Source organism: Bos indicus x Bos taurus, chromosome 9, assembly GCF_003369695.1.
Source record: "Bos indicus x Bos taurus breed Angus x Brahman F1 hybrid chromosome 9, Bos_hybrid_MaternalHap_v2.0, whole genome shotgun sequence".
NCBI lineage: Eukaryota > Metazoa > Chordata > Mammalia > Artiodactyla > Bovidae > Bos > Bos indicus x Bos taurus.
This window is the reverse complement of record NC_040084.1, coordinates 48,086,674-48,110,711: the sequence shown is the minus strand read 5'-3', so window position 1 is coordinate 48,110,711 and position 24,038 is coordinate 48,086,674. Positions and strand designations below refer to the sequence as shown.

The window sequence follows — 24,038 nt, the reverse complement described above, 5'->3', positions numbered from 1 at the left end:
AACCTATAGTAGATACATTATCTCATAGATAACCAAGCTAACCTGATCCATTAGCTAGAAGCTGTGTTTAAAGCACCACTAAGACTGCATCTTCTTGAGACAAGAATACAGTGTATTGCTCCTGTTTCCTGTTTCATTTTGATGTAAAAAATTCCCTTTCCTATCAATTCTTGATGATTAGATGCCTTTGTATTGCATGATTAGTAAATCTACTGCATATAAATTTGTAAAAATAAAATATTTAACCATTTAGAGTTACCTTTACAAGTAAAATATTAGCTGCATCTGATAGTATATAAGAATATAAAGTATTGCATGCTCAGAAGTGCATGCAAAAATACTCTTATAATTATTTAAAAATTATAATATTAATGTTAAAAGTAAAGGCTACCTTTCTTAGAAAATGACATAATACATGCAATATGTTTTAATGGTATATTTATAATTATGAATTTATTATTTTAGTCTCAGTTCTCCCAAGCTGATTTTTTTATTTTTGCTGCTGTGATTTCTTTTATTAATCTTTTAATATTTATATAAAGTTCAGTAAATTAATATGTCAGATCTACTACTCAATATAAAAGATTTCAAAACCAGACTATTTTATGCATTTAAAATGTAATATTTTTAAGTTTTAAAATTTTGTAAATAAATCAAAATGCCCTTTAACAACTGACAGTGACTGGATTAAGGAAAGAAAACATACTTATTTATAAGGGTTACTACACCCATATAAGGGTTTACCTTAAATTTTACTGGTGTATTTATGATCCACATTGAAGAAATTCACTTGGCAATTGCATTACAGCACTGAAGAAGAGAAAATTCATTGTTGAATTATAAACTGTTGTTAATAAAATAGATACTTTCCTTTTGCATGTTTAATATTATGCATAAATCCATTATTTCTGACTGTTTCATTTATAAACTACTTCCTAAACTAAAAGTAAATATTGCATATTAAAAGGAAAAAATTAACTTAAATTCATGTTGCAAGCAGTCCTACTAATTAGATAATTTTTGCTTTTAAAAATATGAACATCCAGATATATACGTATTTAAATCTGAAACTTGAAAGTTCAGAGAACTCTTACATAAACTAATTAAGTGTGTGGCATCTCTTTCCAAATAAAATGAATAATCAATAACTGTATTTGCCCTTTCCTACATTTTGGATTCAGTGGCTTTTTTTTCCCCTTAATTTATTTACAGTTGGAAGATAATATTGGAGTTATTTTAAAAAATATAAAAGTGAATAAAAATAAATCACATGAGACAGAAATCTCTTCCAAGTAGCACTGGATTATGTGATTTACCCAGGCACATTGCTAGTAACCTGCTAATAACTAACTTTGATAGCCTGGAACGAATTATTCTCATAGTAAAGATCTAACCATAATAAAGTTTTTAAAATTATTTTTCCTACCACTTTGAAAAATAGGATATTAATTTTATGTATAATTTATAAAATATTTGGATATTTTTGAATTTCAATATTGGTGAGATAACTTGATATTTATAAAATCTAGCAATAAGAAATAAAATTATATCTAATATCTCTAAAAATGATGACAAGCAATCCAAGCAATGAAAAATTCAAATGTACATTTGCTTTGTCACATAACTACTTCACTGCTGGTGGATACATGAAAGAGGAACCCATACTATTCTGGCTGATGCCCAGCTCCCCAGGAATTAGTGGGATATAGTGCTGGACATGACGTTACCTTGAGTACATGACAGTCAGCCCCTAACCAGGCTCTGATTCACTAGCCTAAGAGGTATTCACTTTAAGTCCTTGGGTAAGATATGAACTTGTGGTAATTGGGCCATTTTTGTCGAATGTCTCCACTGTTCTTTTCTTTCCCAGTCTTGTTTGACTTTATTGGTGGTGTTGTTCAAAAAAAAAAAAGAAAAGAAATGGTAGACTGGGCAGCCAAAGCTGCTGATCATGGTGGGAATATTTTAGTGTTTCAGTGTCCAAGTGTGTGTCTGACAGGGCCTAGGAGCAACTACATCAGAAAGGTACTTTTCTGTTTTATTTTGTTTTGCTTTTCTTACAGAGTGGTAGGCAAGAGTCTGGAGCTGGAGTTGGCTGTCATGTCCAAGTCTGTCTGCTTTCTAAAATGTTGTTTGTTTGTTTGAAATTGGAAGGGTAAGATGAACTGCAGTATAAGATGGGCTGTTTTGCTAGAACCAAGTCATGATACCACTTCTTTTCAATGTTAGCATGAATAATTTGTTGTATGTTTAATGCATATAGAGATATGTTATCTTACTGGATTCATTATTATATTTAAAAATATATAAAACATGGAGTCCATCTTTGCTTCATTCCATTTTACTCAAACCTTATTAAAATTAATTTATTTGTAGACAGTGCTTTCTTGATTATAGGTTCAAAATGATGAAGGGTAAATAGTAATATATATACATAAATTTTGTATACTTTTCTTATTAAAAAGTTATACATGCTGATATTTATACATTTACATATTAAGGCTATAAATAACATGGTAAAACTAATAGACTCAACTTAAAAAGTGTTAGAATTTTAATGTATAATCTAAATTAATTAAAATTAATAATAATCAAAAGCAATATGTAATGATCAGATCTCATTCTCTTATTAATACCATGAGCAGGCAACTCCAGCCACATATTGTACTATAACTATGAAATTTGTATATGTGTGTAAAAATAAATTTATGCCAATTTAACTATTTATTCTTATTCTGATTTCCCTCACTGAAGCTAACTATAGTGACAGGAGACGTTTGTTTATGCATAAAAAAATAGTTTACTACCTATTTTAAAATAAAAACTGGACTGAAGCCCCCTGGCTCAAAAAATGTGGATAACTGAAATTGTTTTCGTACATTACTTTTTAAAATGGCAGTATAGACAAGATTTTTGAGCTTCATATACATGAATAATGAAACTTCTCATAAATAAAGCTTGTTAAGAAATGGATCAAAATGTACATTAAATCATTTCTTCTAAAACCTACTTAACTAACAAGAATGTGATAATCTATAACAGTAGTTTATAAACAGGAGAGATATTCTCCATTCTAATGCTATTTTTATAAAGGCTATCCAGTCATTAATATGTGATTCTTATTTTGTACTGTCTCAGGTAGAGCTCCAGTCTCCTGTCACTATATGTAAACACAGATGTCCTAAGAGACATGCTATCTGAAATTAGCCTCTGCTCTCCCACGGGGTTGTTCCTTGCTTACTAAAGTGATATGTAAATCTATGATTTAAGCTTTTATTACACAGTGATTCCATTCTTCCACTGTGACCAAAAGTACCTGACTGCTGATCAAATTCTCTGTATTCGTCTTACCTTTTCCCCCCAATCTTTGTTAGGTTCTGAGCTCATGCCCAAAGCGCTCTCCACCAGGATAGTGGGAGGCATTTGGTGGTTTTTCACACTTATCATCATTTCTTCGTATACTGCTAACTTAGCCGCCTTTCTGACAGTGGAGCGCATGGAATCCCCTATTGACTCTGCTGATGATTTAGCTAAACAAACCAAGATAGAGTATGGAGCAGTAGAGGATGGTGCAACCATGACTTTTTTCAAGGTAAGTCCTACTGGTTATCTAAAATTTATGTATTAAAATGATAGAACACAAACAAACCTTTTCTTGTTAATGAATGTAAGAGCATAGGAACGTTGTTATTTGTAGAGAATAATCAATAGCATATTTCTCATGGGTTGGAGACATATTCAACTAAATATATGGTCATCAAGGCAAATAATTTTAATACTTGCAAATGGCAAGGAGTTGTTGCTTTATAAGTATTTCATCTTTGTTTGGAGGAAAATCTGTTCAGAAGTAACATTATTTTCCCCACCAAGGTTTTGTCATTGAATGTAACTAGACAAAGTACTATATCTACTGAAAATTGAATAGTGGGAGATTCAGACTCTACAAGGTGTGGATATTCCAGAAGAATAAAATGATTATATGTAAGAATGTTTTCCATATAGGCATTTCTTTCTGTTAAGATGAAACAGGTTTTACTTGTTGAGAGCCTACAGAAAAACAAGGAAAATAAGCACAAACAGTTCCTTTTCGCTGGACAATCATCCATCTAATATTCTGGAAGGCGAAGAATCTCAAAATGGGCTACCCCATTGGCATGCAGTGGTTTCCAGTGGGGAAGTCTGTTAAACATTTAATGGAAATTATGGTGGCACCAAATTCCAGGCGCATAGCATCTTGTCCTCCTCTTTAATATTCAGATTGTCTCCTTACTTCCACTGATCTCATTGGGTCAGAGTAGAGCCAATGAGGAGATTCCACTTTAGGGAATCAGTATCATGTCATAATTTATTTTCTATTTTACTATTTTTATATTGTTTGTAATTTAGCAAATTTTTAAGCCTTGGTAGTTTCCGTCATTGTTCACACAAATGCAATTGGCAGTTCAAGTGTGCAGAAGTGGTAGATTGTTTTTCTCTTTAAAAAATAACTGACTCAAGCTATAAAATAAATTATTTCAACAAACCTCCAGGAAGCACCTACCAAGTACCAGAAACTGTGCTATACATTGGGTATTCTAGAGCAAATGATATCTAATTCTCACTTTTAAGAAATTTATAGTTTGTTGGAGATGGGATCAGTGATCATATAACAGGATTTAATATGAGTTAACTTGCCAAATAATTATATAATTTTCTTTGTGAAAATTCTTACCAAATTAAATCAGCTTTTGGGGGGGGTTCTGGAGATCACCAAATGCCTAAAGAATGAGATTGATTGAATGTTTTAGTCAAATACACATAATTCTTAAAATTAAATTGCTTTCAAAGAGAATATTTTTAATGGCTAGCTTAAAGATTGGATGCATATTTTACATTTAATTGGAAAATTATTATCATTTAATTAAATTTATTGAATAATCAAGTATGAGCAAGTCATTGAGATCAATATGGTGCTATTTGATTATGTTAATTGCAATTGATCATTTTTCCCAATTGAGTATTACATATTAATATTGTTTTTTTTATTTAAAAAACCTTTTTTAATGAAAAAAGAGACTAGCTATTTAAAATTATAAATGTATATCATCAGTGTTAGTAACTTTGTAGAGAGTGAATATGTGGTGCATTTAAATTATCACAGTATTCGAGGGACTTTTGAAGTTGAGTTTGTACAATAATGAATATAAGTACTAATGCAAGTGGTCTGATACCAGAAGTAATTATTTTAGCCTCACAAATACTTCAAATTTTGTTTTTATTTTCTAGATTGCTCATATATCACGTTTCAAAGCTCTTGTGTATTATAGCAAGATACACCTCTGGAAAAATCACTGAAAATTTTCACCTTTTCCCCATCTTTGAGCTTATTTCTCCATTTCTTTTCTTTACAATCTTTCTAGTCTTCTGCTATGCTTTTTGTTGCTGCTGTTGTTGTTTTAGTTTAGTTGCTCTCTTGCAGTGTCATTTTACCTAACTTCACGTTTCTTTGCTTTTCAGTTTTCTTCTTAGTCTTTCATCTCTAGTTTTCTTTTCTCATACATGGGAGTGCCTCTAGCACCCAGAGAAAATTGATGTGAAACAACTTTCTGTTTCTAGCAGCACAGACTTTCTTTCTGTAAAATTGAAGCCTTTGGGAATGTGCAGTAGTCACAATAAAAACCATACAGTGATAATCACTAAGGTGACAATTATGTTGATAGTTTTATCACATGCTGACATCTTACTGTTGAAACTTGAAAAGGCATTAAAATTTAAAAGGATACAGTATTTAGTAAATGTTGATTTTTCTTTAGTTATTTTAGTGTATCCCTAAATGATACTAATTTCAGCTACATATTTTGGCTTGTTAAACTATATGCTTATACTAGCTATTGGTATGAATTTTTTTTCATATGAAAGCTCCTTTCCTGGTGTCTGCAATGCCAGAGACCCAGGTTCGATCCCTGGGTTGGAAACATCCCCTGGAAAAGGGAATGGCAACCCACTCAATATTCTTGCCAGGAGAACTCCATGGACAGAAGAACCTGGCGGGATACAGTCCAGGATGTCCCAAAGAGTTGGACATGGCTGAGAGATGAACACTTTCACTTTCTATACCAGCTATTAGTATGAATTAAAAAAAAAAAAAATCCCTACCAATCTGGAATTTAAGCAATTGCACACTCATTTTGAAATTCTACAATGAATCAGAGACTATTGTGTATAGTCAATTTACATCTGATACCATTATTTTATTTCTTAATTAACAGCAATGCATACAAACACTCTAGGAAGCACCCTTAAGGCATTGACTTTCTAAAGGAATTTCCATCCTGTTTTTACTAATTGAATAAGACCCTGCTGTTAGCTAATTGTTCTGGAACAGCTCAGTTCCAAAAATTATTTTAAAGAATGGTAAAAATGTATTACTACAAGCAAGAGCTGGCTTAAGATATCTGGGCTTAAAGGAGGGGTGAGTGTTCAGTATTGCAGAAACAGAGTTACACAGTCATTCTACAGCACTGAATAATTCTTTTTCCAAAGAACATGCCTGACTTTGTTCATTGACCTTACATGTATACTGTTGTCAAGAAGATTTCATTCATTTCCCCTATATCCATTACATGCCACACATATTCTCTCCAGGGATAAATGTAAAGCAATGACTGGGAAAATAATTCAAAACTGAGCAGACGGTGGTTCTTCATTGTAATCTCATGTAAAACAATAGAAAGCTATATGACATCGTCAATATGTTCACAGTCATATTTAGATAATAAAATAGCTGAGGGCCCAGGGATCTTATTGAAAAACAATAAAGTAGGAGTCAAACCATTCTTCTCAGAATCTAGGAACTTGGTGCAGCCAAACTGAAACCTCACCCCAACACAGTACAGAATGTTACCAAGCAACTAGCAAATGCTTTTCTCCTTGAAGTATAAAGATTAGGAGAATGAGTACATGTAGATTATCAGCTCAAAAATAACTCGGCTATAGCCGGTAGGTATTATGATCTCTTTTGAGAATCCCTAGATTTTCAAAGTGAATCATGTGTTTTACAAATGATGCTGAAATCACATTTCTGTGCAACTCGTGACTCGGGTTTTTCAATTTCTGAAATTTTCTCTCTGGGTTTGGTCTCCCTGAAATCTCTGGTTTTGTTACATACACTAATATAGTCTGTCTTTCCTAAAGATATCACAGGAAATACATGTCCTCTTTTATAGTTATTTAATAAATTCTGCCGTATGTTGAAAGAACATTTAAGTAGTATCAAATATCTAATGTAAATCACTTAATACTTCTGAACCTATATTCTACAATTTAGAATAGTTAAGAGGGAAGGAAACTGGAATCAGAGAAACCTGAGCTTAATTCCTAACTCCACCATCTACTATCAGTGTTACATAGTTAGGTTTCCTTTACGGCACAACTCACTTTTTTTTAACCAAATTCTGTACAGTTATCTTTTGGAACAATGAATATTGCATTCATTGATGCAACACCTGTGATGAAGGATTTTAGCTATGTTTAGAATATGCGTTTACTTTGAAAAATTTTCTATTCTGTAGAGAGTTGGAAAGGTTTCTTCAAAATATGTAGCCCTCCATAGTATTTTCATTTTAACCTTAGGTTAAAAAATCAATTTATTCAAGAGTGTATGAAGGTTACAGAGTTAGGAATGCAAGCAAATGGATTAATCCATCTGGGGAGGGTAGTTTTATCTTTTGTTACTTAGTAAAAAAGAAGATATTATTTAGTTTCATTTTTTTATGCATAGTTTCCCTCTTTAGAAGAATTCAAAGTACATTCTAAATGCCAACTCATTAATCTTGCCAGCAACCCCTATCAAGGTAGGAAGCAATTATCATTATGCTCATTTAACAGATGAGGAAACTGGGCCATGGAGAGGTTAAGTGACTTATTAATTATGAAACCAATAACCAAGGAACTCATAATATTGACAATAAAAGTAATAGCCAAAGACATCATGGCATAACCATCATTACTCAAAAGAGCTAAATACATTAGTCATTTGGGCTAACCCACATGACCTCAACTGTTTGATCATATTAAGTTTCTAAAACATTTGCCTTAAACCATTGGGGCAGATACAACTATAGCATGTTCTGTATAGTCTGCTACTTATTCTGAGCTTATCAGTTCAATGGTCTTCTAAAATTAAATTATGCCGGGGTGACAGTACAGGTTTTTAAGGCTGAATTGCTTGTGTGGCATGCCTGTAATGATTTTCTGAAAGCTTGACTGATTTTTGCTTCTTAAATGCCAAAAGAACATAAGTAGTTTCTGAGTCAAGGGATAGAATGTAAAAAGTTGACAGTTTACTGCATGCACTTAATAAATGGATTTAGAAGCATACTATTCATAGATCTTAATTTCTGCAGAACATAAATTCTGTTATTTTTATTGAGAATAGTGGTGCTAATGGAATTATAATATATTTACTATAAAGAGATTTATACATTAGAAAAGTAAATTCTTAACATGGCATCTATAGTTATTTTTTAGATCAAAAAGTGTTTTCTGAAATAAATGCTTATTTTCCCCATAAGTTGATGGTAAAATACTTGGGAATTTCCATTTTGCATATTCAGGAAATTGACCTAGAATAGTTTTTGGACGTGGCAAAGGTATTTAACATTAGTTTTGAATTTATTTTATTTATTTTTAATTTTTATATAATCAACATGCAGCATTGTGTAAGTTTATGGTGAAAAACCTATTGATTTGAGAGACATATGTATTGCAGTATGGTTACTACTATAGCATTAGAAAACATCTTAGTGACATCATAATTATCATTTCCTTTTTGTGGTTAGAACAATCAAGATCTAGTTTCTTAGCAACTTGGAAGTTTATAATGCAGTATTGTTGACTATAATCATATGCTTCACATTATATCTCCAGAACTTATTCTTTAATGACTTTGTATTTTATATGGCAAATTCTTAATTAAGCATGGTGATCACAAAAAAAAGGTTCAATAATTATTTGCACATGGATAGAAATTGAGTATGATTTTCATTATGTACCAGATTTACTATTTAATATATTCTAATGATTTATACCATTATCCAGAAAGGATTCTTTGACAATATAATAATTGGAAAATTCATATGGTACTTTAGTAAGTACAGGGATTATTTCTTAAATATTTGCTCAATCTAAGGGTTGCCCCCTTTATTTAGGTATGTATCACTAACCAGCATACAGCTTTGTTCACAGTTAATTTAACCTACTTGGAATCAATTTATGCTTAGTAATGATAGCCCCCTTTCTCCTCCTAGCAAAAAAGGTCTCAAATGTTATTTTTCTGTGTCACATGGGAAATATTTTCTCTATAACTATAAAATAATTTAAAGATAAAATATTAATATGAGAATAGTTATATTGGCAGCAAATTTTGTGATAAAAATGTTTGACTCATTGATAAGAGTATGCCTCCCTATGTATGCATCAAAAATTCTAGACCAGCAGTCCCCAACTTTTTTTGACACCAGAGACCAGTTTCACAAAAGACAATTTTTCCACGGACTGGGGTGTCTGGATATTTTCAGGATGATTCAAGCACATTACATTTACTGTACACTTTATTTCTATTATTATTATATCAACTCCACATCAGATGATCAGACATTAGATCCGAGAGTTTGGGGACCCCTGTTCTAGACCATAGCCCAGTAAAGTTAGTCATACTGACTACTTTATTAGAACCCCCAGTTAAAGCACTACTTTAAATCATGGGGCTATTTTTTTATCTAATGAAGTCCTAGAAAATATGGCAAACTATAGGACTAAATCACATGCATAGCATATGGAAATATGGTCTTGTCTGTGACAATCATATCATTGATGAATAATAGTCTTGGTTTTCTTATCAATTTTTCTTTTACAAAGGATAGTGTCACTATTTTGTTCTATTGGATATACAATCCTCTAAGTTGTAAACATCTTTAAAATATCCATTCGTGTACATCATTAGTCTCAACCTATCTGCACATTAGAACATTAGAATCACTTGGGGAGCTTTCAAAGAGCACTTCTTTCCAAGCCAAGTGATTAAACTTCCTTGAGGCAGGATCCTGGGCATCTTTTTTATAACCTCCACTGGTGATTCTAATGTGCAGAAAGAGTTAATTTGATATTTAAATAGCCCCTTGTTTATTGGTAATACTTGTTATTAACTAATTGCATCCACTTCTACTTCTTTCATTTTACAGTTGGCATTTTTCTCTTCTGCAACTCAGACATTGCAAAATATCAGACAAAGGCATGAAATGGTAATTCTGCTGACCACATTCTTACTTCTTTTAGATTATTTACTTGAATTCTGTTTAAAGCCTTTTTCAACAGGTTTGCTGAGAATAAATAGTATAATTACATCTTCACTTTTGACACAATTCCTGGAGGCTCTTGATAGGTGTGCATAAGAACTGTCTTGTAGCTGGATGAAGAAGGTTAGAACTTTCTCCTTGCTCAAAGAAATATGGTGGGGGTAAATCCTGATTTTTGTTTGTGTCCCTAACAAGTTGAGAAAGCATATGTCTTATGGGAACTGAGCAGTGAATATATTCACCTTTCTTTTATAGACCTTTATTGCAGTTTCTTCTGTCAAGGTGGGGATGGAGGGGCAATTAAAGAAGAGACCTATAACAGGGCATACTAGAGTCTTGAAAGGACTGTGTTAATACATGCGACTTTTCTGTTTTCCGAATGGGGAGGAGATTAAGAAGAGATGAAATACTTCACACTGTGTGTGTGCCTGCTCAGTTGTGTCTGACTCTTTATTGACACTATGGGCTACAGCCCACCAGACTCCTCTGTGCATGGGATTCTCCAGGCAAGAATACTGGAGTGGGTTGTCAGTCCCTCCCCCAGGGGAACTTCCCAACCTGAACCATTTGAAATTTAGGCTCATGCAGTTTTCTTGCCTGAGCTTATTGTACAATTCTATAATATTTGGTGAGCCACTGTCACTCCTTTCCTTGTGGAAAAAAAATGTACCTACATTAATGGATGGGAATAAATTATTACATAATTAAAATTGAAGTCTTCCTTTGTGTCACTATAATTCTTCAGTATCCCCCTATGGATCTAAACTGAAGCAAAATGTTTCTCAAACCTGACATTCTGCTTTATCTTGGGAAATGGGAAAACCAGATAGTTTAAATCTTGGCCGAAATCTATTCTTGATAACTTGCTTGCAAGTCCTACCTGGGCAATTACTCTGTGATTATTCAGAATAAATAGAGACTTCATTTTAAATTTTTTGTTTACTTAGGGTATTCAACTTTGGGGATAATTTAGTTTACTTTGAATTTTTTTCTACAAGCTTAGAAGAGTGAAACAAAACTTAGAAGTTTTGTATGATTGAAGACCAGCATATCTGAGTAGTCAGTTTAGATTAGTGATTAATACTATTACTGAAATGTTCATTTCTTCATGTTGATGTATTTTTCATCAGATACTTTTTTCTAGGAAAAAAAAAACTCAACACAGATTTTTGTAGCCATATTATTTCTCTGACTCTCCAAAATTACTTTTTTCTCTATTAATGATATCAAGATATTGATTATAGGTAATGGATCACATTAGTTTAAATGCTAATATTTTGTTTAATATTATACATTTGGTATTTTTGAAGTGTTTTTGTATTCTTTTCAGTGTCTAGTATGGCTTTGATATTAATTAGTCAAGTTTGAAATATTTAAACCAAGTCTTTATGATGCATTTAATTTATTGGCAGAATAAAGAAGTGATTTTTACCCAAAGAGGTTGTCTCCTTCCCCCATCCTCATCTAACACACAATTTATTGTATGTGAGGCCCGATCCTATGTTTATTACAGGGATTTGCATAAGGCCTACAGAAAACCAACACCATTTTACTATGTTCCCATTGCAAGAAATAAAATGGTGCCTTTGAGGAAAGCTGGTTCATCAGACACTAGTTTAGCATGCCAAGTTACAGCTATCAATTGTGAAACAGCAGATGTGAAGGCTAGCTGGCATCAGAGCATATGAGTCAAAGACTTTCCTATGGGAAAGAAAGTGCTCCATTACACTTTATCTATACTAAGAAGAGAGGTTCTATCAAGCTGTCTGAAAATTAGAATATGATGGTTTTTATTACCCAAGTTCTGCCAGAGTGAATTCAGTAGTTAAAAAGTAAGCCATAACACCATTCTGGGAATTATAAGTGATTAGAGTTTCAATGTATTTAAACTTGGAAGGAGCGGCCACTTTTATTCTAGCTTCTGTGAAATATCAGAGACAAAAATTTAGTCTCTAATTGTTACAGTTTCAATATGTACCAATGAAGACTTGCAGCACTTGAATGAAAGAAACAAGTCATGTATTCCACTGAAGTGTAAAGTTTGAGAAACAATATTTTAATTGCCTTGGAAAGCAAGTATGTGGATCTCCTGTTATTCCAGGATAGCTGTGGTTCTCTCTCTCCTTTGCCTTCCCTTCTCTGCTCTGTGCAGGGACGACTCTTGCTGTTTGTGAGGTCAGGATGGCAGCTCAAACACTGCCTTGTACCTCATCAATCGTAGGAGAGAGGCCCCCCCAGGGAATGAAAAAACTTGAAAATCAGTTAATATAGTGATGTCGAGCTGACATGTCAAGTGCTGGATAATGGATAATAGTTGTCACTGTAAGAGTTTATAGCCACTGGTTAGGCAAAAATTTGAAAGAAATTCAAGAAAGACGCATTTCTGGACACAGAAAAACTAGGCTTGAGATAAATATAAAAAAACCTATCATGTTTTATTTCTTAAAAATAAAGTGATGATTTCATATACATACATAACCATATACAAGAATGATTTGAAAACAAATGTATGAACAAAAAATCCAGACTCTGTTATGTAAATTTTTTTAGGAAATTACATTTATTGGCATTGAGGCTAAGATCTATTAATCATGCTTACTTTTTTATGGGTTTTTTGGGGGGCATCCAACTTTAAAATATCATAAAAGACATATTATTCTAGTCCTCTGGATTGTCTGTTAATTAGAGTGACAACACTGAAACCTCTACTAAATCCAGAATATCTCTGGCAGTTAATGTTCTTGATTTTGCATGCACTGTAATGTCTCTTTGGAGAGAAGCTGTTCTTTCCCTGCAAATGGAATTTACACTAATTAGAATTTTTGGTCAGCTGAATTTTCTTTTGTTCATTTGTACCTTATTCCTTTCCCAAAGTCTGAATAACAGTAATATCACTTTGTTCTTTGACATTAAGAGCTGATTTAAGACATCACATGATTGTTAAGTTAGTCCTTTCATTATATCATAAAGTAAAATGAAGTTTACTATTAATGCTGCTGCCAATGGTTATTCCCCTTTGGAAGCAAGCATAATGTATGGTTTTGAGTCATTCTGACACTCAGTGATCTGATACTCAATTATCATGCATATTCACAAAGAGTAAAGAAGTCATAACTCATTCCTAGTTTTTTATATCCTTCTGCTTAACCCACACATAGATTGGAAAAAAAGGACAAAATAAACTTCAGAACTTGTTAATAGGCATTGGTAACTGCAAGCTGAATAATAGTGTCCTAAAAATATTGTTTTAAAAATAAAACTGGATTAAACATTACTATTAAATGTCTTAGTCAACTCATTTTTTTTCTTTAATATTAATGATCCTGGCAGTGTCTACAATTGTTAAAATCTCTAATGCTTACTGGTGAGCACTCTTATTGGACTCAAATATTCAGAGAAATTCTTTAATAGTAATAAATAAAGAACACTTCTGATGAGTGAATGTATGTGTATATGTGCAAACATATTTGAATGAATGAGTTATTTAGGAATAAAACATGCCAGCTTAATTGAAGTTAAATTATTGATGATTACATAATTTATTTTTCTTATAACCAGTTTCCATATGAAATCTGTTTTGGTAGGAAATGTTAACAGGGTTGGCGATAAATTGTACTTTTATATTTCCTGACAGCATTTGAATAATGCTTTTGATTGTTATTAGCCTATACTAGTGGAGTATAGTGAAAAGATTTGATTATCTCTAAAAGTAGGTGTTTCATTTATTAAATATTGTAATTATAGCTAATTAGAGGCTACACCATAAATTAGTTTGCTTTGTAGGTCCCTTGACTGTTTTCAGAACACTGTGAATTTGTGCCTCATTTTAATTTACTACAAAAACAATTAAGTACAGACCAAAGAAACAGAAAACAGCATTAATAATGTATATAAAGAGTTGTTGAGCCACTATAATGCATTTTAACATAATGATTAAGTGCATAGTCTAGATTGTGGCATGAAATCCTACATCTGCCTCCCACTTGGGATTATTTAGCCAGGCTCTCCAGGTTTCTATGTTCTTATAGGTTAAACTAGGGGTGTAAATTTGGGTCTCATAGATTGTTTACATAGAGACCTGAACATGTGACAAATTCCCATTATGTACTTACTACAGTTCTTATGTATGGAATTTAATAGTTGAATTGTTAAACTCTGTAGCAGGTGAAACGATTTCCCCAAATATAAATGTTTGAATTCCTGGAAATATACCCAACTTACCTACTGTTAATGCTAGGATCTGACACTTCATTGCATTTTTGTTTCATTAATAATTTAATCTTGATTGTAGATTATTTTCAAATACTTATTTAAGGATAATCTTCTGGATTATTATTTCAGTTCTTGTACTGCTTAAAAAATAAAACTAATCATGAGTCCATTTCCATCCATAACTTACATATAGCTTTTTAATTAATGGTTTATATTAATAGTTTAAATAATGGTCTTTTTAATTAACATGTGAGATTTGCTTTGACAAAAATTCATGTTCAGAATTTTTGCTTATATAGAAGAAAAACTCCCATTTTTAAACTCCCATTTTTCTTCTCTATAAATTTTAGTCATTGTATTTTTAACAAATTTCTTTTTCTCTTTTGAAAATAATGTATATGACTCATAAGAATTTTAGTAAAAGAAGGGGAAAATGTCCCAAGTCCAACCTCCAAAGACAAATCTTAATATCCTGTCACAATGACCTCCAGCATTTTTTCTATAGATATATTTTGATCTTCTTGGCTTTCCTCTTATTTCAATATTAAAGATTTTAGCACTAATACAGCTACACAATTTCTTCTATTTTTACTGAGCACAGGTAATGGTGCTCTTTTCAGGAATACACTTTAAAGATTTAGTAGAATAAGGTTATGAGAATGTTCTTATGATATGTATAGAAATATTTTTTCTTGAGGCATAGTTTACAAAAAATAGTCTTTTGTTAATTTCCAAACCCACCCAATTTAGTCACTGCATAATTGTGAAGAATGTTCATATATAAATGCACATATACAGCAAGGAAATCATTTTTAACTGAAATATTTAAGAAATTGGGATGTTCATTTTTAATGTTCATTTCATTAAAATATTAGAAATTCAATGCTTTAAGATATTTAAATTTAATAATTTTTTTAAACAAAACTTAAAGTAACATCAGTAGAGAGATGATATTAAAAGTTATCTGTTTAGGCTTCCTAATATAATCTTGTCTTCAGACGAAAGAGGAAAAAAGATATGTAGTAGAAATAATCGTTAACGTTCTTCAGTTAAATTATATTAATAAACATTTAGAGGAATGATCATAGAAACATTTTTCTTTGTCTATTAGCTGTAGTTTATCCAGCCTTTCCATTTCTATGAATCAGAAAGATCGCTTGTTTGCCTGTGCCCCTCTCACAGAGTTAACGTTGAATGCGTTTGGGTTGGACTTCAGTTTCTCATTGATACTCGGCTGCTCAGAACATGCTAGCAGCAGGGACCCCAGCCTGACGCCAACAAATAATTAGAACTTCACTGGGCAAATTCAGAATCCATGTTATCAAAATGGAATGAAGTGATGGCATAGTTGGCCATGACTAAGAAATGAACATGGTTAAATACAACCATTTTCAGGCCTGCCTGGAATATTATAACCCTTAGGCATATGTTTTATAAAAGATCTCATAAATAAATATGTTGGTGACAATTCCAATGATTATGTTGAAGGTGTTGAATATCTGACATAGATCCCCTTGAAATCCAGGAAAAACACTATTTACATTTGTAAGAAAAAAAAAAGAAGAATTAAGGGAAAAAAAAAAACAACAGCAACATTCCTTCTCAAGAGGCTAAATAAACTAGCCTTAGGTAAAGGGTGATCTTCCAAAGACAAAAAGACTTGTATCTGCATTTGAAGGTGTCTGAGAACTAATATTATGCAAACCAAAGTCTTCAGATCAATTTATGAAGACTTTGTCTAAATGAAGCAGTTGAGGAAGCATCAAGTCTGCCAGGCTTCACTTTCAGTGCTGCTCTTTGGGGTCAAACCATTGCAAGTTTTTGCTTCCTTTTATTTCTACACTGATACAGTAATGTATGCCATTCTTACTGTAAAACTCTTGTGGTTAGAAAAGCAAAATTAATTGTCTATTGAAAATAAAAGTGATAGCCAAACCCTAGTTACTTTTTTTTGTATTGCCAGTAGACCCACAGTAGCTGCCTTATCCATCCTTATTGTTGTTGTTCAGTCACTAAGTCATTTCCAACTCTGCAACCCATGAACTGCAGCAAGCCAGGCTTCCCTGACTTTCACTAATTTCACCCTAACTCATTTGAAAAGACTCTGATGTTGGGAAAGATTGAGGGCAGGAGGAGAAGGGGACGACAGAGGATGAGATGGTTGGATGGCATCACCAACTCAATGGACATGGGTTTGGGTGGACTCCAGGAGTTGGTGATGAACAAGGAGGCCTGGCATGCTGCGGTTCATGGGGTCGCAAAGAGTCGGACACGACTGAGCGACTGAACTGAACTGAACCCTAACTCATCCTTATCAGAGTTTTTTTTTCTTTCCAAATCTCAGGCCTAATACATTGCTAATGATATTTCTTGAAAATAATGATACAATGATTTACTATTAGTAGTCATTAGAGAAGGAGAAGGCAATGGCACCCCACTCCAGTACTTTGCCTGGAAAATCCCATGGATGGAGAAGCCTGGTAGGTTATAGTCCATGGGGTCGCTAAGAGTCGAACACGACTGAGCGACTTCGCTTGCGCTTTTCACTTTCATGCATTGGAGAAGGAAATGGCAACCCACTCCAGTGTTCTTGCCTGGAGAATCCCAGGGACGGGAGAGCCTGGTGGCTGCCGTCTACGGGGTCACACAGAGTCGGGCATGACTGAAGTGACTTAGCAGCAGCAGCAGTAGCAGCGGCAGTCATTAGAGAAACACTTGAGTATTTTGTCCTTGATTCTTTCTTGAATTTAGGAATATTTTGACAGTATCAGTAGTTTGTTATGAAACTCCTCAAATAAGTTTTACTATCTCAGGCTAAGAAATAGGCCTGGATTTTTTTATTATGGTTTTTCATAAAATTGCAGGGCTGTTGATCACCTGAAATGTGGCTAGTGGAACTGAGAAATATAATTTTATTTTTTTAATGTAACTAATTTAATCAAAACAATGAAGCTGAGGCTGTATATTTTCCCATTAAATACAACATTATATTTTATTTTAAACTTTGTATCATGAATGATGTTGTACTGTACAGCAAGTGATTTAGCACCTGTGTAATTTTTATTGCAAATTAACACAGCAGTGATACAGTCAGCAGCAATGGAGTGACTCAGTTCAAAATGATTTCTTGTGTGTACTGGTATAACATTGTAATATACTTGTTTGAATAGTTTATGCAGATGGCATAAATTACACTGACATATAATCCATCTGGTATTTAAATTGAAATATATGCTATTATTTTAAGCAAAAATAATGAAATTATCTTTTTAGTTTAAAAAATGCATATGGACAAATTTGAGGCTTCCCAGGTGGTGCGGTGGTAAAGAATCTGCCTGCCAGTGCAGGAGACACAAGAGATATGGGTTCAATCTGTGGGTCAGGTGGATCCCCTGAAATAGGAAATGGCAACCTCCTGCAGTAGTCTTGGCTGGAAAATTCCATGGACAAAGGAGCCTTGTGGGCTACAGTCCATGGAGTTACAAAGAGTTGGACATGACTGAGTGACTAACACACACAAAGGGGACTTAAAAGGAGTTTCAGAATTTCAGAGGATAAGTCATGATCAGATAATATTTAAATATTTTCATGTCCGTTTATGAAAGCAAAGTCTAAAAAAATCAAATGTTAGAGAAACTACTGAAGGAAGAGAAAGGGTTTCCTTATATAGCCACAAAAATGGAAAAAGACAATACTGACAATATGCTGAACAGTCACATTTAAATTTTCTTCATTGGTTCATTCATTCTTCTGTAACCAGTTTTTATACCTTTTAATTATGGAATTCTGATCTATTTCCATGAAATATGCCTGTCTGGGATAGATAGAAGAGATATAAAAATTCTGACTCAGTTCACTGTTACAGTCTGAATATTTTGTAGTAATGACAACCCAAAGCCTATATCCAGGAGTCTATTCTTTAATGAGTTAAGAATTCAAAGTACATTGTAGAACTTATTCATGAAGCTCTGTGAAGGCCTTTTGTTAAAGATAAAATTTTCATCTCATATCTTATATTAGAGCCTTTAGATATGCATCAGAGTCTGAATAATTTGTTTTAGTAACCAATTATGTTAAAAAAATGGAGAGGTATAAAATTTCTCTATTAGGGTCCAATACATAGCTATTTCATACAAATTTGATCAATATTTCTCCTGACGGTAACAAAATTATATAGATAATGAGGGCACTGTGAATGCTCCAGGGACTCAGATGGAACTTAAAATCACTTTAATAGTTACACTAATAAGATTAAAGCAGTATAGCTTAACTAAGGATGAGTGCCTCTTTAATTTGAAACCCATTGCTGTTTAGCTCTTCCCAGTCAACTCAGTGCTTAACTAATTAAGCAATATGGAATATATGAAACAAGCCTAACTAATCATTTCCTACTTTTTTTTAAATTTACTCTTCCCTTAGCTCTTGGTAATCACAAATCTAATTTCTATCTCTACAGATTTGCCTGTTCTGAACATTTCATACAAGTCAAGTCATAACATGCAGCCTTTTGTGACTGATTCTATCACTTAGCATAATGTTTTCAAGGTTCATTCATGTATCAGTTTGGAGTAGTCCCCTCTTCTTCCATTTTTTGAAGAGTGTGAGAGAGGTTAATATATTCAATCTTCTCTTGAGCAAAAGAAAAAGAAAGAAACAAGAACTATAAAAGCAACCAGTAAACAATTAACAAAATATCAATAAGTACATACATATTAAATGTTACTTTAAATATCTCTTGTAGCAAATGAAACCTAGAGTGGCTACATTTATATCAGAAAAAAAAATAATGCTTAATTAATATACTCATGGGGCTTCCCTGGTGGCTCATGGTAAGGAAGCCACTTGCCAATGAAGGAGACATGGGTTCCATCCCTGGGTGGGGAAGATCCTATGGAGAAGGAAATGGCAATCCACTCCAGTATTCTTGCCTGGAAAATCCTATGGACAGAGGAGCCTGACGGGCTACAGTCCATGGGGTTACAAAAGAGTTGGACATGACTTAGCAACTAAACCACAACATTATTATATTCAGTGTTAAATGTTTCATTATTTTATCTTAGAAATTATTTCTGTACTCAATAATACCCATTAGCTAACTCAGTAATATTAATCTAAGGTTTAAGTTACCTAAATATCTTGGAAATTTTGTCAAACACACTACAGAATATAAAATTATTCATATACAAAGTTTGAGAGAGTCATAATTCATTTTCAAAAGTATATTTTTAATAATATTAAGCATTTATATAGGAATGAATTTAGTTTATTTGATCAGTAAACCATGATAACTTCATAAATTTATATTAAATATAATTTTTCTTGAGAAATCAAACCTAAATCTTATAACAGTGAGTTATGTCCTTGTATATTATATCACATTGACAATTTACATAAAATCAGATAACCATTTTTGTTTGGATAATTATTAAACCAATCTTATTTGGGTTTTTATTGAAAATGACCTTTGAATAAGCATCTTTTAGATTATCACAATTCATGCATTAGATATTCTGTTTATTATTTTCTGAGTATTTAAGAATATTGTTTTATGTAAGCACTTATTTATTTCTATAAACTCATCAGAATAGTGTTTGTTTAAGTTTAAGAGATGCTATTTTATACTGTCAACACTGAATCAATACCATTTCAATACCCTCTGAAGGTAGAAGTCATGAACTTTCTTAATGGGAGACACAGCAAAGAGTAGTATTGAAATGATTATTATTGTTTAAAAACTATTGTAGAGAATATGGTCACCTCAATGGCATAAATAATTATTTCAAAAAATATAATGTAAGTTTTACTCTCTAGTAGAATTATTTCTTTTCTTGCATCTGTAAGATACATTTGGTCTTAGTGCATATATTTAATCCAATACATAGTCTTTCCAGTTGTAATTTTAATAAATGTGTCTCATGCAAGCCCAAGTGAAATGTAAATTAAAGTTATGGTAAACAGCAACATCAGGGTTTGGACAGTAAATTCTTGATGTGAGAATGAGAAGAGAGAGACTAGAGTTGTAATAGAACCTCTATGTTTATAATCTTCTTAGGGCACAAAAAAAAGATGCAAGATCACCAGTGTAAGTTTATTAAAAAGATAAAAATCTGGGCCGTTTCCCCAGTTTACTGAATCAGAAACTCTTATCTTTGGATCTAGAAGCTTTCAGTTTTAGCAAATACTCCAAGTGATGCTTATGAATTCTTAATTTTAAAACCAGAACTCTTTAATAGTAGACACCTACTTTTAAATACATTTGTGCTTATAGTTGCAAATATAATATCTAAAAGTCCAACAACTTAGGTGCCTTTTGTAATGAAAGATGTATACTCAGAAAAATTCTATCTGGAAAAACTTGTTTGTTGACTTTTCTTGGCAATTTAAAATCAGTAGGATTTTTCAAACTGTTTGTCAGACTTAAGCTGTGTCCTGGTTTTTATTTCATTTGATCATGTTTTCCAATTATAACATTATTTGCATTAAATAATGCTTTTAAAGAATTAAGAATGTGATAAGACTGGAGTATATAAAATCGTTCCCAAGTGGCTTTTAAATCATCAGTTTTACTCAAAGCAAACTTTCAGAACACCATTCCTTGGGACACAATGTGAACCAAAAACTTTATCGTGATCAAGTGTGAGAAGCGCTGCATTGTGTAGCACTTCTCAGTGCAGTGTCACAGTAAATGTTGACATATCAAAGGCTCTGAGAAGTTATTTTATTTTATTTACTTATTTATTTTTAGCTCTATTGGATCTTCATTGCTGTGCATAGACTTACAGATTTTCTCTAGTTGTGGCCGGGGGGATGGCTACATTCTAATTGAGGTGCATAGACTTCCCCTTGGAGTGGCTTCTCTTGTGAAGCACTGGCTCTACGTACATGGGCCCAGTATTTGTGGTACATGGGCTTAGTTGCTCTGCAGTATAATCTTACCAGACCAGGTATCGAACCCATGACCCCTGCATTGGCCGGCAGAGTCTTGCCATTGGACCCCCAGAAAAGTCCTCTGAGAAGTCCTGAAATGCCATAGTGCAATCTGTTCCAATACTATTTAACCTAACTAAGGTCACTTAATATAATAGAGCTTGAAGAAATATAAAACTAAATTAAATTATGTGCATCATTAATTATTTTTTAAATTAGCCATTAAGATACCATATTTAAATTATACCAAATCAAATTCTGGAAGTTTTATTTAGTTATTGATTCTGTACTATAACTTTGATTACTTGCGTCTAGGGAAATTTATCAAACTTGACTTTTTGTAAAGAATTTTGCATAATAAATGCGTTTTTAAAAATATATGTGATACCAAAGAGTATTACAAAGAATTAAAATAAATGAGACATGCAACATTATTTATACTTTATTTCAATAAATGTTTTTTAAGCATATACAGTATGTGCTAGAAAATGTGCTAGATTCTAGGGATACTGATTAATAAGAGAGTTATATCCTGCCCTCCTGGAGATTAGTAACTTTGAAGAGAAGATAAATATTAAACACACAATTAGATATATCAGTTCAGTTCAGTTTCAGTCACTCAGTCATGTCCGACTCTTTGTGACCCCATGGACTGCAACATGCCAGGCTTCCATGTCCATCATCAACTCCGGGGCTTACTCAAACTCATGTCCATCAAGTCGGTGATGCAATCCAACCAGTTCATCCTGTGTCATCCCCTTCTCCTCTTGCCTTCGATCTTCCCTGCATCAGGGTCTTTTCAAATGAGTCAGTTCTTTGCATCTGACTCATCTGACCATCTGACCATCTGCCCATCTGACCATCAGGTGGGCAAAGTATTGGACTTTCAGCTTCAGCATCAGAGCTTCCAATGAACATTCAGAACTGATTTCCTTTAGGATGGACTGGTTAGAACTCCTTGCAGTCCAAGGGCCTCTCAAGAGTCTTCTCCAACACCACTGTTCAAAAGCATTAATTCTTCAGTGCTCAGCTTTATTTAGAATCCAACTCTCACATCTGTACATGACTACTGGAAAAGCCATAGCTTTGACTAGATGGACCTTTGTTGGTAAAGTAATGTCTCTGCTTTTTAATATGCTGTCTAGATTGGTCATAGCTTTTCTTCCACAGAGGAAGTGTCTTTTAATTTCATGGTAATACTCACCATCTGCAGTGATTTTGGAACCCCAAGAAAATAAAGTCTCTCATTGTTTCCATTGTTTCCCCATCTATTTGCCATGAAGTGATGGGATCAGATGCCATAATCTTAGTTTTGTGAATGTTGAGTTTTAAGCCAACTTTTTCACTATCCCCTTTCACTTTCATCAAGATGCTCTTTAGTTCTTCTTTGCTTTCTACCATAAGGGTGGTATCATCTGCGTATCTGAGGTTATTGATATTTCTCCCAGCAATCTTGATTCCAGCTTGTGCTTCTTCCAGCCCAGCATTTCTCATGATGTACCATGTATATAAGTTAAATAAGCAGAGTGACAATATATGGCCTTGATATATTCCTTTCCTGATTTGGAACCAGTCTCTTGTTCCATGTCCAGTGCTAACTGTTGCTTCCTGAGCTGCATACAGATTTCTCAAGAGGCATGTCATGTGGTCTGGTATTCCCATCTCTAAGAATTTTCCACAGTTTTTGTGACCCACACAGTCAAAGGCTTTGGTGTAGTCAATAAAGCCGAAGTAGATGTTCTTTTGGAACTCTATTGCTTTTTCTATGATCCTACAGATGTTGGCAGTTTGATTTCTGGTTCCTCTGCTTTTTCTGAATCCAACTTGAACATATGGAAGTTCGCAGTTCATGTACTTTTGAAGCCTGGCATGGAGAATTTTGAGCATTACTATATATATATATATATATATATATATAGAGAGAGAGAGAGAGAGAGAGAGAGATTCAATTAGATATGTATTTAATGCTCAATAAAAAATAGCAGGTGCTATAATAGCTGTATCAGTTAAGGTTCTCCAGAGAATGAAAAAAATTATATGTAGATAATGAAGAAGATGAGTTTGTGTTTCTTTAAAAAAAAAATAAGAGAAATAATAGTGGTTCCCAAATGCTCTGTGGAATCACGATTTGGAATGGACATTAGAAGTTAGAAGATAGGGTGAGAAAAGAAAGGCTAGTAGTCAGTACTCCTCACCAAAAAAGGTGCAGTAGACTAAATTGAGCAGATAAGCAAGAAAGGTGAAAGTTTGTAGTTGTGCAGTAGAATAACTTACTAAAGGAATGGAGGCTGCTGTAGAGGAGTGGATAAGATTTTTCAGAAAACAAGTTAGATCTTTAACCTTTTTTCTGTATAGCTGCTGGTATCATTTCAAGAATTAGAATGAGGTGAAAAGACAGCTCTCAGAAAGGGAGAAAATAATAGCAAATGCAATAACTGACAAAGGATTAATTTCCAAAATATACAAGAAGCTCATACAACTCAATGCCAGAGAAACAAACAACCCAATCAAAAAGTGGGAAAAAGACCTAAACAGACATTTGTCCAAAGAAGACATACAGATGGC

The 24,038-nt window shown here is 33.1% G+C and overlaps 1 protein-coding gene across 8 annotated transcripts in view; it reads left to right on the top strand.

The window, feature by feature from the left end:
- Positions 1–24,038, top strand: part of GRIK2 (glutamate ionotropic receptor kainate type subunit 2) — a 735,871-nt gene that overhangs the window by 610,228 nt on the left and 101,605 nt on the right. For 6 of the 8 annotated variants that reach the window (XM_027551329.1, XM_027551330.1, XM_027551334.1 and 3 more), the window contains one exon: positions 3,375–3,592. In XM_027551329.1, the coding sequence (XP_027407130.1) occupies positions 3,375–3,592 (218 nt within the window). Of the gene's footprint in view, positions 1–3,374; positions 3,593–24,038 lie in introns of those variants that run through there. The other 2 variants (XM_027551335.1, XM_027551337.1) reach the window with 2 other exon arrangements.